The 18,612-nt window shown below is 36.5% G+C and overlaps 1 protein-coding gene across 2 annotated transcripts in view; it reads right to left on the reverse strand.

Moving 5' to 3' along the window:
• kz (putative ATP-dependent RNA helicase kurz) overlaps positions 1-18,612 on the reverse strand; it is a 304,771-nt gene that overhangs the window by 70,248 nt on the left and 215,911 nt on the right. For both annotated transcript variants that reach the window (XM_090413301.1, XM_090413300.1), the window contains exon 19: positions 16,358-16,514. In XM_090413301.1, coding sequence (XP_090269427.1) covers positions 16,358-16,514 — 157 coding nt within the window. The remainder of the gene's footprint in view (positions 1-16,357; positions 16,515-18,612) is intronic.

Raw genomic sequence — 18,612 nt, forward strand, 5'->3', positions numbered from 1 at the left:
ATCGGGAATTCGTCCCTCTGTCCAGGCTTTCTGAACTATGCAGTGCAGCCTTCTGTAAGACTCTTATACCACCATACTTCAGCATTTCTGCTCGAATATCATCTACTCCAGCTGCGTTTCCACATTTCAAGCCTTTGATGGCTTTTTCTACTTCCAGTATGGATATGTATTCCTGCCTGCATGCCTGGTCAGTGTTTTTTACCACTGTGCTGTCATCACTGCTCGTTTCATTTAGCAGTTTTTCAAAGTAATTACTCCATACTTCAAGGATATCTTTTTCTCCAGTTTTCATGTCACCTTTATTATCTCTAACTCCTTTTACAGCACTCTTTCCTCCATTCCTAAGATTCTTCAACAACCTACAGAATATTTTGCCACCTTCTTGATATTTATATTCTATATTCTTGCCAAAGTCCTCTCATGACTTTTGTTTAGCTAGTTTTACACAGTGTTTAGCATTCTTGCATTTGTCTCTATATTCTCTAAGAGCACAAGCTGACTTATTTGACAGGAACTTTTGATATGCTTTCTTCTTTTCCTTCACTGCCTCTTTAACTTCCTGTGTCCACCAGGGAGTTCTGATTTTTTTATCCTTGCAGACAACCTCACCACATACCTCTCTGGCAGAATCAATCAATGTTTACTTCAAGTCTTGCCACTCAATCTCCAAGGTTTGATTTCTGTTCTCAATCAATAATCTTTGTGTATTTTAGTCTACAGTTCACATCTGACAGATGCTCAACTTTTATTCGCTTTAAAACTTTCTTACATGTAATTCTTTTCAATATGAAATTCAATTTTATCCTGCTCAAGACTAAATAGTGATCACTTCCAATTTCAAATCCTCTGTACACTCTGGTGTCCTGCACCAAGGAGAAAACATCACTATTAACAATAACATAGTCAATGAGACTTTTCTTATTCCTAGCCTCATCTCTCCATGTGAATTTGTGCACATTTTTATGTTGGAACATGGTGTTAGTAATAACCAGTCCATGTCCTGAGCAGAAATCCAACAGATATTTGCCATTATTATCAGCTTTGCTCTTTTCTCCAAATTTTCCCAAAATATTTTTGTATGTGTCACAATCATTTCCTACTCTGCTATTTAGATCCCCAACAAGGACCAACCAACTTTTTCTTTTTCATTATGTCAGTTGCTTTCTCTAAAGAATAAAAAATTCCTCCACTTCTTCCTTAGCTGAATCTTCTGTGGACCATAGGCACAAATAAGTCTCATTGTCCAATTCCCCATTCTCATATTTGCCCACATTACTTTACTTGAGATTGTCTGCCATTCAAGAAGATTAGTGTCGTATTTTGTGTTGAATACTATAGCTACCCTTTCTTTTCCTTGATTGTCATTGCCTGAATATAACATTTTCTATTTATTGCTCAGAAAGATCTCACCAATTTTTGTCGTTTTTGTTTCAGTCACCCCTAATATGTCGATCTTTTACTTATCTAATTCCTCAGCTAGCTCCATTTCTTTGCCATTCAGGCTTCTTATGTTCATAGTACCGATCTTTAACTCTGGTGATGTTGAGTTGGAGTGTACTTTCAGATTTGTTCCAATAGCTGACTTTTTTGCTGTTCGCCCTGGTTCCCTGTCGAAAACAACGGGGACCTTGTTTAACCGATCGCCACCCCAGCCGGCATAAAATTTTGTCATGTTTTTGTATGTCTGAGAATAATTTCCTACTCTGCTATTTAGATCCCCAACAAGGACCAACTTTTCCTTTTTCATTGTGTCAGTTGCTTTTTCTAAAGCTTCAAAAAATTCCTCCACTTCTACCTTAGTAGATCCTTCTGTGGGACCATATGCACAAATAAGTCTCATTGTCCAGTTCTCCATTCTCATATTTGTCCACATTACTCTACTACAGACTGACTGCCATTCAAGAAGATTAGCCTCGTATTTTGTGTTGGATACTATGGCTACTCCTTCTTTTCCTTGATTGTCATTGCCTGAATATAACATTTTGTATTTATTGCTCAGAAAGATCTCACCAGTTTTGGTCTTTTTTGTTTCAGTCACCCCTATTATGTCGATCTGGTACTTATCTAATTCCTCAGCTAGCTCCATTTCTTTGCCATTCAGGCTTCTTATGTTGATAGTACCGATCTTTAACTCTGGTGATGTTGAGTTGGGGTTTGTTTTCAGATTTGTACCAGTAGCTGACTTTTCGCTGTTCGCCCTGGTTCCCTGGCGAAAACAACGGGAGCCTTGTGTAATCAGGTGACACCCCAGCCGACATGAAATTTTGTCATGTTGTACCATCATTTTTTATTTTGGTTTAACCAATAAGAATACAATTTGGTCGGCTAAATCCCAAATTGCCAGCCCATCCTCGTTCGTTCAGTATCCAAGTAGATACCCAACAGGGTGCACCACGAGAAGGTGAGGATTGGACATTAGGTCAGAAACCCTGGCCGGTTCTCTGCATTCCTTTAAAGGTTATGTGGAGATCTCCTCTGAGTTATACAGCTTTGACCCTTAAGCACCCTGGGTATGCTATATTTCTGTTAAAATTAGAATGAATATCATTCTATAAATGAAATGAAATGAAATACAATTTTCAAAGATGTGTACCCATTTAGAAACATATACCACATAGTTTTTATGCAAACTATCTTTGGTGGTTTGTATTAATGATATTTATACAGTATATATACATGGAAGCACACTGAAATATTACTTGGACAAAATCTACACATGCAGATTTTATCCAAATCCAGTACTGTAGATGTTTGAAAAGTTATCGCAATCATACAAACTATGAATAAATAAGCTTGTTCAATTAACAAAAATATAATACAACAATAAATAAAGAGCTTCATACAGACTTATATTAAAGACCTCCAGGACTCTATCTGAAGCCTATTCTGAGCTTCTCCAGAATGCATTTTGCTTTAAAACACCAAGCCAAATATGCCAATAGTTTGGCCTTAAGAACATATTGGCATATTTGGCTTGGTGTATGGTTCAACGCAACAGATACTTTGAACTTTCTATCGAAGCTGTTGCAAGAATCTCTGGTGGTGGTGGTGTGATAGAGATACCTAGCTTATGTCAGTCTTCTTTTCTGCAAACAATATAGTCAAGTCTTTGTTCTTTAGTAATTCTAACAAGGACATTAAAAATGATTATGTGTTTCTCTTTTTTTTTAACGACAACTATATCATTACACAGATTCCGTTCATGCACAGTAGAAAACACCAGTTCCTCTTTCAACACATGTCAAACCATGAAAATATTGTCTACTTTATCATTATCATCAAATTCCTGATGTATCCTCAAGGGGGGTACAGGATAATTATGTGACAATTATCCTGTACACCCTATATCCTATATAATTACATGAAAACGTTACACCATTACTAACTTCCGATCAACAATTTTCCTTCAAATTAATCTGTTAAAAGGAAAACTGTCTTAAGCTGGAATTAATATTACCAAACCTTTCATCTCAAGATGTTGCAGAGGGCTGGGGGGAATTAAAAGCTCTCTTTTCTCTCTCTGCAATTTGAAATGAAAACTTTAAGGCAATTTCATATACAACAAAGTAGGTGCAGTACAGATATATAGGAAAGTCTTTGGAATTGGAGCAGGCTCAAAAGAAGTAATCCCCAACATAGGAATACTATCATGTCATTATTGTGGTGTATACACTGTAATGACATGATAGTATTCAGAGGTGTACTAGATACTATAATAGTGCAATACAATTATTATACTGTTATTAAATTTGTAATTTTTTTTCAAGGTCATTTATATAGAAATCTGTTATTTGATTAGCTCTTACTTTACTCATCTAAAGCAATCCTACTTCAGATCAATCAAATCACTTAGATTTTGACCATCCTCTGGGTCTACCACTTTGCTCTAAATACTTGGTTTGTTAATCATTCATTTCCTATTCCATTCAAGATCATGCCTCTTGAATATTATTAATGGCAAGTTGTTTTCTAATATCTTCATTTTTATTTGATATAGTTCTGGCACTGAATTATCTATTCACTCAAATTTCACCAATCATTTATTTCTAATGTGCCTTTCACAGCCACAAGCTAAAATGGATTTGAACACCTTCTTGAATATCACTAGATTGGTGTTCTGACTGATTTTCTTTTGTTTCCATATAAACATTAGCAGATAAGCAGGACCTCAGCTGCATTCTCAATGGAGAACATACAGAACAAGTAAAATATTTCAACTATTTAGGCATGGTTTTTTGTGAAGATGGCAAATTAAATATGGAGATATATGATAGGATAAGCAAAGCTGGAATGGTGAGGAGCCAGATGAATAAATTTATATGGAATAAGAGAGAAATTAGATAAAACACCAAACTAGCAGTATGCAAGATAGTGTACAAACCAGTTTTAAGTTATGGATCTGACAGATGGGTAGAAATAAAAACACTTCATCAAAGACTAGAGATCATAGATAAGAGATTTCTGAGAAAAACTGGGGGAGGATATGGTATCAGTGACAGAATCGTATTAAAATGAAGATATTAGAAAGGAACAGAATGGGAGAGGAAAGGTTAGTAAAACAGGTCTTGGATGCTAAGATAACAAGAAAGAGACTCAGAGGTAGACTGGGATCCAGGTGAACTGATTCAGTCAGAAGCTTCCCAGAAGACCAAAATATTACATATGACAATATTGAAATGCTAACAAGTAATAGACTAATTTGGAGGGAAATTATTGATAGTAGATTAGTAATAACATAAACTTTATCATGTAGTACTGTCATAATATCCTGTACCTTCCTTGAGGGTATGTATCACAAAATTGATGATGAGAAGGATGTACAGTTCTGGCTTACATCTGATGATTTCAATCAAATTATTTTGCTGTACATTCTTCAGCTGTAACTGCTGACTTATAATTTAAGTATAAGCTATATACTATTCTGCATAATGTCCTATTTACATCATACAATTTTAGTGTTTAGAATGGCTTTTTGTGGTACTTTATCATATGCCTTTTCTAGATCTACAAAGCCTATGTGTTGATCTTGTTAGTTTTTCATGGTTTCTAAACTGCTTCTCTTCACAACCTTACTTGGTCTGAATCCAGTTGGTTCTTAAGTTTCTCTTACAATTTTTCTTAGCCTCTTCTTCTTGCAGGTCTAGTTGGCCAAGTGGTTAGCTTAGCATATACAGGGTGTTCGGGATAAATTTGACAGTTTCGTAAGGAAAAAGAAAATCTTCTTTGTATCTATTAAATTTAATGAATTGACAAAAAAACATTACAGGCAGAGTTAATTACAATACTATCAACAAGATTTACTCAAAATAACCACCATTAGCATCGATCACAGCTTCAATTCTGCTTCGGAACCTCGAACAAGCTGATGCTACAGTCTCCCTGGGAAGGGCCGCAAAAACTGTTTTAATTTTATCCATTAACTGGGCTTTTGTATTACTGGAAGTGCGATTGGTGTCTTTTTCAACTGCGCCCCATACAAAATAATCCATGGGGTTAAGGTCTGGGGAGTTTGGAGGCCAAACATTTGGACTGGTGAAGTCGTAGAAATTTTCAGACAACCATTTTTGACTTTTCCCAGAGGTGTGGCAAGGGGCCGAATCCTGCTGCCATACATACGGCCTACCATTGGCTACCCTTGTTATCCAGGGCTTGACTACAGTTAGCAACTCCATGAACAAAGCCCGAATTCCAATGCCAGGGTTCTTCAACACCTGTTCCTGCAGATTTGCGAGGAATTCTGCTGTACGAACGCAATCAGATCGTCTGCTAGGGATCTTTCTTCTTGCTACATCCTCGTAGTCACCATTGCAAGTCTCTAGTTCATGCCTGATTGTTTTTACTGTATTCAGGGAGCATTGGGCAGCAGTCGTAATATCCTTATTTTGATGGCGGGCACGAATCATCATGATACAAGTTATTCTCTTCCATGATTCAGGTGGGTTCCAGCTATCCATCCTTTCTGACATCTTGTATATGAATGAAGAAGGGTCCAAACTTTTAAATGAAGAGAAGTGTGTGTTAATACATGTAACTTACGGAAAAATATAATTAATTATAAATATGTCAAATTTATCCCGAACACCCTGTATGCTCTCCAACCAATGGCTGCAGGTTCGAATCCCTCCTCCCCTTCCTGTGGGTATGGATGCTTGCTATTGTCTTTAGGAAGGAGATGAATTTCATTGCCTAGTGTGAGACCACCACCCTGCTTATTGGAGGCCTGAAGTGGCTTGAAAAAGCCCCTTTTCAATGTTTGGTCTCTAGAGCAAGATTTCCAGATCTGAAAACTTACGAAAATGTATTATACAAACAGAAGATTTAATATATATACATCAATTAAAACTATATTAAAATTAGACTTCTGTCTGGCTGATAAAAGACCAACTGAAAGCAACTGTGATATTTAGTTTTGTTATGTGCCATTCAGTCGTTTTCGACTCTTGGTGATCTGTGAACAAAGGCTTTCCATCCCACTCGGCCGATTGTCCTTTCTTTCAATAATTGTAAGTTCAAGTTGATAAGTTCTTTCATGTTGTCCATCCAACTCTTTTGTGGTCTTTCTCTTCTTCTCATTCCCCTCAATCTTCCCCAAGCAACTATGATGAATACAAAACTTGAAAAGCTCCATGCCGACTCGATCGTCACCAGAATAACAAGGATTGCGTTGCTTGTTTGGGTGGAAGGCAAGTTTCGAAAAATAAGTTACTGTCCCCTAAACAACACTCTCAAGATATGTTCCTTAAACATAGGACTTTCTAAATTCAAAGCCGAAGTCATCCGCAAAATAGCCAAAGACAAAGCAATTGATGTCTTGGCTCTCCAGGAAACCCATGTGCCTGACACAGCTCTCAATAGACTAAAGATCCCAGGTGTAATTCTCGTGTCTTATAACTGCCATCCCAAGCATGGCCTGACCTACATCCGGCCTGGCCTCAAGGACATAACCGAATGTGTACCTGATGCAAAATACTCCATAGGTATTCTGCATCAGGTACACATTAAAGTTCAAAATACCACCATCTACAATGTCTACAAATCACCATCGCAATACTGGCCTGATCAGATGGACTGGCCACCATCTCACCCTGCTATCTATGTTGGTGACTTCAACTCTCATCACACCATGTGGAGCTATTCCTCTAACAACCAGGACGGTAATAATCTAGTTAACTGGATGGACACACATAACCTATGTTTGATTTACGATGCCAAGTGGGAAGGCACTCTCCACTCAGCCAGATGGAACAGAACCTACAACCCAGATCTGTGGATAGTCCCTAAAGACTCTGAAGACCTCCCTCTGCCTAAAACCAGAACCATCCTCAACAGATTCCCTAATAGTCAGCATTGTCCTATACTAATAGAGATGGGCACATCAATTCCAGTCATCAGCGGAACACCAACTGCTAGATGGACCCTTCGCAGGTCCAACTGGAATGCATTTCAGAAACAAATCGAGCAAACCATTAGAGCAATTCCACCAACTGCAGCCAAAGCCTCTCTTCCTAAAGGCTACAGAAAACAATACATCCCATGCTGGAGTAGAGAAACTGGGGAACATTTAGCCAAATATGAAGAGACTGAAGACCCAACTGCTGCTAAGGAGCTCACAGCAACACTGGATAAAAACAAAGGAAAGATGGATCTCAACCATCCATGAACTCGATTTCACCACATCTAGCCAGAAAAGCTGGTCACTTCTGAGAAAATTAGGTGGGGAAGAACCAACAACACACAAAATAACAGAGATAACTCTGTCGTTTTGTATGTTGATCAAATGGCTAATCGTTTATTGAAAACCTCCAAGATATGTCCCAGCTCTATCAGGAAAATTACTGTGCAATCTTCCATCAGACAAATCCTGAAGATGGGCCCACCCCGAGCTTCCTGAACTTGTACACTCAGTATCTCTGGAAGAAGTACTCAAGTAGCCTTAAAACTCACCAAGAATGGCAAGGCTGCAGAAGTGGATGGTATCCTCCCCGAGTTTCTAAAACATCTCGGTCAACAAGGCCAAACTTGGCTGGCCGACCTTTTCTCAAAAATTATAATGACTGGAAAACTACCAAATCTGTGGCGGGAAACCAAAATGATTGCCGAGCCCAAACCAGGGAAAGATCCAAATGATGTGAAAAATCTACAACCTATCTCCTTGCTTTGCTCCACCTTTAAGCTCTTTGAAAGAATTCTCCTTAAAAGAATTTCACCACTCATCGAAAGAGCACTCCCGATTGAACAAGCTGGCTTTAGGCTGGGAAGAAGTTGCTGTGACTAGGTCCTGGCCCTGACAACACAGATTGAAGCAGGCTTCCAGAAGAAACTTAAATCCGGAGCCACTTTCACTGACCTAACATCAGCTTATGACACAGTCTGGATCAGGGGCCTCCTCCTAAAGCTAGGAAATATTATAAAGTGCAAAAAAACCTTCCATCTTTTTGAATCCATTCTCTCCAACAGAAAGATCCAGGTCCATATTGGTGGAAAAAAGAGCAGGCCCAGATTCCTTCACAACGGTCTCCCATAGGGTCTGTGTTATCCCCTTTACTCTTTAATATCTACGTGTACAACTGACCACATACCAGCTCAAGCAAGTATATGCATGCAGATGACCTAATGATCCTACATCAATCTACCTCCATTGTCAACCTGGAACCAACCTTGAACACAGACCTGAACATCCTGGAAGAGTACTTCAAGCAGTGGTACTTGAAGCCAAATCCAACAAAAAGTTTGTCCACAATATTTCACCTGAACAATGTGGAGGCAAATCAACACCTCAACCTTTCTTTCTGTGGAAAAATAGTAGAACACGAGCCTCACCCAAAATACCTTGAAGTGAGCCTGGACAGAAGCCTAATCTATAAAAGGCACATCACCAACCTGTCCAACAAATTAAAACGAGAAACAATATCATTTCGAAGCTTGCTGGAACAACCTAAGGTTGTGGTGCAGAAGTCCTAACGTCGTCTGCACTAGCCCTTGCATTCTCTGCAGCAGAATACTGTGCCCCTGTCTGGGAAAGAAGCGCACACACACTAACATTAGAGACACCCAGCTAAACTCTATCATGAGCACAATTAGTGGGATGAGAAGCACTCCCTCTCCTGGCTGCTTGTCCTATCTAACAATGCTCCACCAAACATACAGAGAAGACAAGCCTCGATTAAAGAATTTAATAAAGCAATGAGCAACCCACTCCTGCCCCTGCACCAGACTCTCATAAATCCACCTAGTCTTCACTAAAATCTAGAAAGCCTTTCTGGTTCATGGACGAACTCTCTTCAGTTGCCCTGCCATCAACACCTGACAAGTGGAGAGAATACTGGTCCAACAAACGGCTTCTTGGTAGAAGATATCCCTGTGCTTTACTCTTGATTTGGAAGATCAGCCTGGTTTTGCTCTTGATTTGGAAGATTTGGTCATCAATCAACAAAATCAGAACTAACCAGGGCAGATGTGGCTACCTACCACATAAATCCCATGGCTCAGATGATTACTCATGTTGTGAACGACTGCCCAAGGTGCCAATTTCACTGTGGTGGCATACAGGACATCCACAAGGTGACGGATGAGGCCTTGGATTGGCTTTCCAGACTGGACATTGCCCTGTAGCTGTTCTGTATTCCTTTTGCGATAAGAATAAATAAATAGGATTCTTAATAGTCTCCTCCACACCAATTCAAATAAATCAATTCGCTTTCTGTCTTTCTTCTTAATAACCCAACTTTCACATCCATAAATCACTACTGAAAATACCATTGCTTTGACAATTCTAACTTTTGGCCTTACTCTTACTCACACTTCTATCTTTCATCATTTTTGTCAGGTTTAACATCACTTTTTTTCCCATGACTACCCTTCTTTTAATTTCATCTTCACATTTACCCCAATAAATCATAACTTTTTATTCACTTAAATTAACATGAATCAACTATTGAACAGTATGTTTTATCTCTCATATTAAAAAAAAACTTTTTGTCAGTGAATGTCATTAGAAGTTCTGTATAATCTGTAAGTGCAAGCTAAAATATTTGCTATTTAGTGATATCAGATTTTTTTTTTCTTACTTATTTTTTTGAAATTTACTGATACCTAAGTTTTTAAAGAAAGAAAAAAAAGTACATGTTTTATACAATTTAAAATGTTTAATTAAATGCATAATCTGTTGTTTTTAAAAGCATTTTTAGCAGAATTTATATAAGAAAAAAACAGTTTATTACAGTTTAATATTAAAATATTTGATTAAAAATATAATCTGTTTTTTTTAATTGGTATTTTTTTAGTAGAAAAAATACCAGTTTTTGTATAAGAAAAAATATGTTAAAGGTTGTGTCTTTAGGTTTGTGATCCAGTAACATAGCCAAAATCTTTACAGGAGCCTGAATTCTTGGACTGTACTGTTATTCAACTATTAAAAGTATAATTTATTAAATAAAAATTTTTTGAAACATGTAATAATGGAAAAAAAAAAGTTTACTTTCACTACTTCATGGCTTCAAGTCTAGGAGGGACAATAAAAGTTGCTAAGAATTATTAAGTATAACTACAATTCATAACTATTTGAGTGTATTTATTAATATCAAGTAAGAAAAAAATGTTTTTCTTTCATAAAATGTTTTACTTGTGCAATTAAAAATTTGATGGGGGAATAATTAAAATTTCACCAAGTTTTGCTAGCGAAGAACTATATCTCTTGTATAACAAATGATGTGTTGTTTTCAAAAATATGTTGCTTTCTTATGCACCAGAAAGAAGCAAGCTTATACAAAGTTGATGTATTTTCAAAAAAAAAAAAAAAAAAGTCTTAGTACTGAGTGAGCAAGAACAGCTGCTGATGTAAATGGAATGAGTCTTTAATCAATAAAATAGGTTGTCTGAGTAAAGTATTATTCTGTTCAGGATATGAGTAGGGCATATTCTCCTATTATTATGTTTTAATGGAAAAATAACTTAACCGGGAATTCAGTAAAAAGAAGCCTTCATCAAAATCTACCAGCCATAAAGAAAGAAAAATGGACTGACTTTACGAAATGTGACTTCTGCTGCATTTTATATCGTAATTTGATTCTGAACAAGAAATAAAAAAGGGTGCTAAACAGGATTCAGGTAAAATTTTAAAGTGTAAAAGAGTGTCTGATTGTGGGCTATCAGATATTAAGAGTTGTATTATTTTATAATTGTAAATACAGGGTGATTACAAAAAAAAAAAACAGCAAGATATATTGATACACCTACATTATTACACTCAAGCATAAAACAACTGAACTACTAATTTTCCTTTATATAAAAGTATTAAAGTCTGAATTTATCATCTTTTACAATCTCTTAAGTTCGATTTGCTTTTTTTGTTAACTATGCAATACTAGTTTGGAGAAAAAACCTCCAATCTACTGGATATGAACCCAGTGACATTATTAGTTAATAATAATAAAAAAAATATATATATATTTATAAACTGCTTGTAGCATATATATTAATTAAATTAGGGAAACAAAACACACGTGTTAAAAAGATTATTTTACTGATTACAAATAAAATAACTTTACGTTTCGACCCCTGTATTGAGGTCATCTTCAGAAGGATACATTCAGCAGTATAAGAACAAGCTACATGCTGCACACTACACAAGTAAATTACATCTACATTGTTAACTAATCTTTTTTCTCAGCCTGCCCTCTAGTGGAAAAAAAAATAAATAAATAAATAAATAAAACTACAATAAACTCTGCTAAAGTCCTCATGTACTAGGCTTCTTCTGGAATTATACAGTTATATTACGATTATCTTCTGGATTTGTCCAGGTTGCTATTGAATGTTCAAGGTGGTAAAAAAAAAAAAAAAAAATTATTTTACACTTCACTGGGTCTTGTATTAAGATTTTTCTTTGTGGTTGCTATGAAGGTTGTAGATGAGTCCTCCACATTCTTGGGATTGTTAGACCATCATTTTTATTCAGATTCGGATCATGTTTGAGCATTTCACATGCTTCCTTGAATTTACGCTCAAACCAGGTTTTGGTGGGGTGTAGGGACTTGGTACCTTTCCAGTCAATTCTGTGGTATGTTTGGAATGCATGGTCAGAAAGGCCGGTTTTTCCAAAATGGAGGTATTTTATGTGATGTTTGTGTTCATCCTTTCTGATTGGGATGGTTCGTCCTGTTTCCCCTATGTACGGTATGTTACAAGTGCAATCTATTTTGTAAACCCCCGGGTGGGCTAAGTGTGGCAGGGGATCCTTGGAAGAATTGAGTAGGTGCCTTAATTTTGTCGGGGGTTTGAAGGTGGTTTTGATGTTGTATTTGTGTAGTGTTCTGTCTATTTTTTCTGAAATGCCTCTAACATATGGTATAGCAATAACATTCTTGAAATCTTTTTTGTTATTAGTGGTATCTTTGTGGAGGATCTTGTGAATGGTTTTTTTTACTGTATCCATTTTTTATAAAGGTATGTTTGATGGTCTCATATTCATGGTTAAGAGCTTGTTCAGTTGAACAAATGGTTTGAGCTATGTGTTTAAGGGTGCTTATAACACTTAGTTTTTGTGTTGGGTGGTGATAGGAAGTTTGGTGTATGTATTGGCCTGTGTGTGTAGGTTTGTGGTAAACTGAGAAGGAGAGACAGCCTGAAAGAAGACGTGTGACAAGTGTGTCTAGGAACGGAAGAGAGTTGTTTTTTTCTATTTCAATGGTGAATTGGATGCGTTCGTGTTGTTTGTTCAGGTGGCTAAGGAATGTATCTAGTGCTTGGCGGCAGTGGGGCCAAATGGCGAAAATATCGTTGACGTATCTGAGCCAAATTTTGGGCTTTAGGCACGCCGATTCTAGAGCTCGTTGCTCAAAATCTTCCATATAAAAGTTCGCTATTGGGGGGGAGAGGCTGGAGAGCCCATGGCGGTACCTTCTTTTTGAAGGTAAAAATTGTTTTGCCACACAAAATATCCGGAGCGGAGTACGTGGGCAAAGAGGGCTGTGATGTCGTGTGGAAATATGTTCTGTAAGAGTAGGATAGTATCATTGATTGGGACATTGGTGAAAAGGGAAGTTATGTCAAAGCTGACTAATAGATCTTGGTAATTGAGTGTAATATTTTTAATTTTGTTTATGAATTGTTGTGTATTTTTTATGTAGGAAGGGGAATGACCAACCAATTCCTTGAATGTGGCAGCTAATTTTTTGGCTAAGTAGTAATTCGGACTGTCAATTCCTTCCACAATAGGACGTAATGGCGTGTTTGTTTTGTGTACTTTTGGTAGGCCATAAATTCTGCGTGCGCGGGTATACTGTGGTATTAATTTTTTGATTGTTTCTTCCGGCCACGTGTTGACTGATTTAAGTAGTTCAGTAGTTTTTTTTTTGTTATGTTGCGTGGGGTTGTAATTTACCATTTGGTAGGTGTTGTGGTCCGATACTAAATGGTTCGTTCACCGTGTAACCTTAAAAGAAAGAGTCATCATAATCCATGGAGATGTGACACACAAGCAGTGCAGCCTCTACGGTAAACTAAAGCTACGTATTTCCATGTTAATTAATCGACTGGCCTTTTTGAAACGTTGTAGAGACAGCAACTTAATACCAAACTGCATTAAACTGAAGAAGAAATTTACATCAGCTAAAGCGCTCCATATCTATGCCAGACTAGAAAAAGCTTTGTTAAGAGAACAAATTCACGAGACACCAAAGAACCTTGCATCGACCCAAGCCAAAGTGTTACAACTGAAATCTGAACTATCCAGTTACGTTAATCAGGAAATTTGGAATATTCTAGACAGGATCACAGACGACTCGGCCAAGCACCTACTACTCAAAAACAAAGAGCACTTAATAACAAAGTTTCAAGCATTAAAACTACAAGAAAGCACAAGACAATTCCGACGCCATAACGGAAGGAGCAGCCAATCACCCAACAACACAGTTACGAACAGTGAACCACCATTGGACCGCTGTCTGGTTATCAACCAATCGGATTACAACCTCACACAAGGTGAATTCTCGCTACTGGAGAAAGGTTTAAATTACGCCATTGCTCTGAGGTCAGTAAATAAACTAGATATAATATATCATATCGAGAGAGGTTTAAGATCCCTCCCCGCCAATGTAGTTGACAAAATACTGATGGAAACTGCCTGTTTACTAAATTCAACCAAAAAATTAAGCAGCAACCTAAACAAAGCGGATAAACTGGCCCTCAAATCCCTTAAAAATAACCGTGACATTATTATCACAAAAGCAGATAAAGGGAATGCCACTGTTGTTTTAAATCGGACAACCTACATTGAAAAAATGAACCATTTGGTATCGGACCACAACACCTACCAAATGGTAAATTACAAAACCACACAACGTAACAAAAAGAAAACTACTGAACTACTTAAATCAGTCAACACGTGGCCAGAAGAAACAATCAAAAAATTAATACCGCAATATGCCCACGCATTCAGAATTTATGGCCTACCAAGAGTAAACAAAACAAACACGCCATTATGTCTTATTGTGGAAGGAATTGACAGTCCGAATTACTACTTAGCCAAAAAATTAGCTGCCACACTCAAGGAATTGGTTGGTCATTCCCCTTCCTACATAAAAAATACACAACAATTCATAAATAAAATTAAAAATATTACACTCAATTACCAAGATCTATTAGTCAGCTTTGACATAACTTCCCTTTTCACCAATGTCCCAATCAATGATACTATCCTACTCTTACAGAACATATTTCCACACGACATCACGGCCCTCTTTGCCCACGTACTCCGCTCCGGATATTTTGTGTGGCAAAACAATTTTTACCTTCAAAAAGAAGGTACCGCCATGGGCTCTCCAGCCTCTCCCCCCCAATAGCGAACTTTTATATGGAAGATTTTGAGCAACGAGCTCTAGAATCGGCGTGCCTAAAGCCCAAAATTTGGCTCGGATACGTCAACAATATTTTCGCCATTTGGATCCACTGCCGCCAAGCACTAGATGCATTCCTTAGCCACCTGAACAAACAACACGAACGCATCCAATTCACCATTGATATAGAAAAAAACAACTCTCTTCCGTTCCTAGACACACTTGTCACACGTCTTCCTTCAAGCTGTCTCTCCTTCTTAGTTTACCGCAAATCTACACACACACAGGCCAATACATACACAAAACTTCCTATCACCACCCAACACAAAAACTAGGGGTTATAAGCACCCTTAAACACAGAGCTCAAACCATTTGTTCAACTGAACAAGCTCTTAACCATGAATATGAGACCATCAAACATACCTTTTAAAAAATGGATACAGTAAAAAAACCATTCACAAGATCCTCCACAAAGATACCACTAATAACAAAAAAGATTTCAAGAATGCTATTGCTATACCATATGTTAGAGGCATTTCAGAAAAAATAGACAGAACACTACACAAATACAACATCAAAACCACCTTCAAACCCCCGACAAAATTAAGGCACCTACTCAATTCTTCCAAGGATCCCCTGCCACACTTAGCCCACCCGGGGGTTTACAAAATAGATTGCACTTGTAACATACCGTACATAGGGGAAACAGGACGAGTCATCCCAATCAGAAAGGATGAACACAAACGTCACATAAAATACCTCCGTTTTGGAAAAACCGGCCTTTCTGACCATGCATTCCAAACATACCACAGAATTGACTGGAAAGGTACCAAGTCCCTACACCCCACCAAAACCTGGTTTGAGCGTAAATTCAAGGAAGCATGTGAAATGCTCAAACATGATCCGAATCTGAATAAAAATGATGGTCTAACAATCCCAAGAATGTGGAGGACCCATCTACAACCTTCATAGCAACCACAAAGAAAAATCTTAATACAAGACCCAGTGAAGTGTAAAATAATTTTTTTTTTTTTTTTTTAACCCCCTTGAACATTCAATAGCAACCTGGACAAATCCAGAAGATAATATCACTGTATAATTCCAGAAGAAGCCTAGTACATGAGGACTTTAACAGAGTTTATTGTAGTTTTTTTTTTTCACTAGAGGGCAGGCTAAGAAAAAAGATTAGTTAACAACGTAGATGTAATTTACTTGTGTAGTGTGCAGCAGCATGTAGCTTGTTCTTATACTTCTGAATGTATCCTTCTGAAGATGACCTCAATACAGGGGTCGAAACATAAAGTTATTATTTTATTTGTAATCAGTAAAATAATCTTTTTAACACGTGTGTTTTGTTTCCCTAATTTAATTAATATGAATGCTGATCACCTTGTAACCTTAAAAGAAAAAGTGCTTGTAGCATATGAACAGCAACTTGCCAAATATGGTTTAGAAATGTGGAGAGTCTTTGAATACTGAAAAATAACTATTTATTGATAAAAAGAAATAATTATCCAACTCACCCTCATTAGTCAACTGAACACGTAACTTTCTGATCTCAATCATGGCTTTATAGCGCAAACCATTCATTGCACAGAAATCAGGTGTGCATCCAGCATATTCACTTGCTCCGACAGCTTTTAACAATATCATGACATCTCCAAGATATAAGGAGTGATTCTGAAATAAATTATAATGATAAGAATATATCTGTAATAAATATTGAGACATTTTCTTATTATTTTTTTTTAAATTATATTTTAAAATTAGAGGAATATAAATGAACCTTAAAATACAAAACTGAAGAGTCTTTGAACGTTGTATTAATGTACACTGTGATTAATATTCGTAGAAGTTTCTGCTGCCTTGCATTTGGAATAAGAGTAATAATCATAATAATGATTATTATTATACACTCATCTCCAGAGAGTCCAAAGACTCATCAGAGAAGGCCCACAGTAACTGTTATTTCCACAACACCTTTCGTACTAACTTTAAACTCATTCATTCACAAAGCACTCAAAAACAACCTCTGGCAACCCAATGCACAACATTACACCCATAATAATCACACTTTTACACAACCTCAGGAGTGCAGCCTTGATCTCTTTCCCACCACATCTCATACATTGAAAAAAAAAAAGATTTTCTATGTCAATCTTATATAGGTTTGATAAGTTAAAAGAACTATTTTATTTAACATATTAAAAGAAAGACAAATAATTAAAAACTATCATAAGTATATATGAAAATAATCAAATACAAATAAGATTAAATTATGAACTATCATACAAAGAGAGATAAACCAAGGAGTCTGACAGGGATGTTCCCTTTCAGCAACTTTTTTTAATATCTACTTAAATGAAATAATAATAAAATGGAATAAAAATTTACATCAAGGAATTAAAACTTTCTCCTACTATGAACTTAAACACTCCCCAGATTACAGAAAGATTTAAATTGAAATGAAATAGTCAAAGATTATGATATAATAATATCAACAGAAAATCAAAAACGATGGCATTAAAGGACAAGATCCAATAAGAACTAAAATAGTAATAGATAACAAGATTTTAGATCAGGTGAATTCATTTAATTACTCAAGATGTATGATTACATATGAAAATGAAAAAGATATAAACCTAAAAATTGTGAAATATTTAAAAATAACACGTATAATAAACTCTATATTTAAACCTAACCTAGTTCAAAAACAAATCAGACTTAAAGTATACAATACACTAGCCCTACCAGTCCTATTGTATGGATGTAAAATCTGGACAATAAAACAAAAAGACAAATGAAGATTAATAACAGCTGAAATGAAGTTTATGAGAAAAACTGCAAAATATATTCTCTATTCGATCATAAAAGAAATTATGAAAGAATTAAACCAAGAATCAGTAATAGAAAAAATTTAAAAATATAAATATAAATGGATGGAACACATTGAAAGAATGAAAACAGAAAGATTACCAAAACAAGCCTTAAATTACAAACCATTAGGAAAAAGAAAACCAGGACATCCTCTAAAAAGATTTAACAATGATTTCTAAGGCTGGAACAGGCCACTCCATGCCTAAATCCTGGAAAATCATGATCTTATATAGCCCCTTTTAGTAACTAATATGTTTCTGTCATGTTCCCTCTTTACTGTCTCCTCCACCAAATTAGGAAACCTACATACTTTCAATCTATCTTCATAAGAATTATTCTCAAAACCCAGTACCATCTTGGTCATTGGTCTCTGGATTCTCTCCTGATCCCCAGGAAATCCAAGTGACCAAACCCATGCAGAGTAGTTAAGATGCATCAATATCAATGTCTTATAAAGAGGAATCTTTATAAGACATTGATATCTCTAATTGTCAATGAATTCTTCAACATCCAAGAGCTATTTTTCCTACTTTTGCTATAGCCTATCTGAACTTCAACTCCCTGTCAACCATAAGCCTCAAATATTCTTAGTCTCATCAGTTTCCTACAGTCCAATTCTGTCAATGTAATACATGACATGTGATATTTTTATCCCATAATGCATAAACTTACACTCCGTCACCACATTAAGCTGTCAATCCAATATATTTAAATTATTCTGCAGGTTCTCAACATTACCTTTAATAATTATATTAACTATTATCCTCCTCCAATTTTACATCAGTTTTACATCATAAGGGGTGCTTAAGGGTCAAAGCTGTATAACTGAGAGGAGACCTCCACATAGCCTTTAAAGGAATGCGGAGAACCGACCAGGGCTTCTGACCTAATGTCCAATCCT

Source organism: Typopeltis vanoorti, chromosome 24 (genome assembly GCF_054136105.1).
Source record: "Typopeltis vanoorti isolate ZY-2024b chromosome 24, IOZ_Tvanoo_1.0, whole genome shotgun sequence".
In the NCBI taxonomy this organism is placed as follows: domain Eukaryota; kingdom Metazoa; phylum Arthropoda; class Arachnida; order Uropygi; family Thelyphonidae; genus Typopeltis; species Typopeltis vanoorti.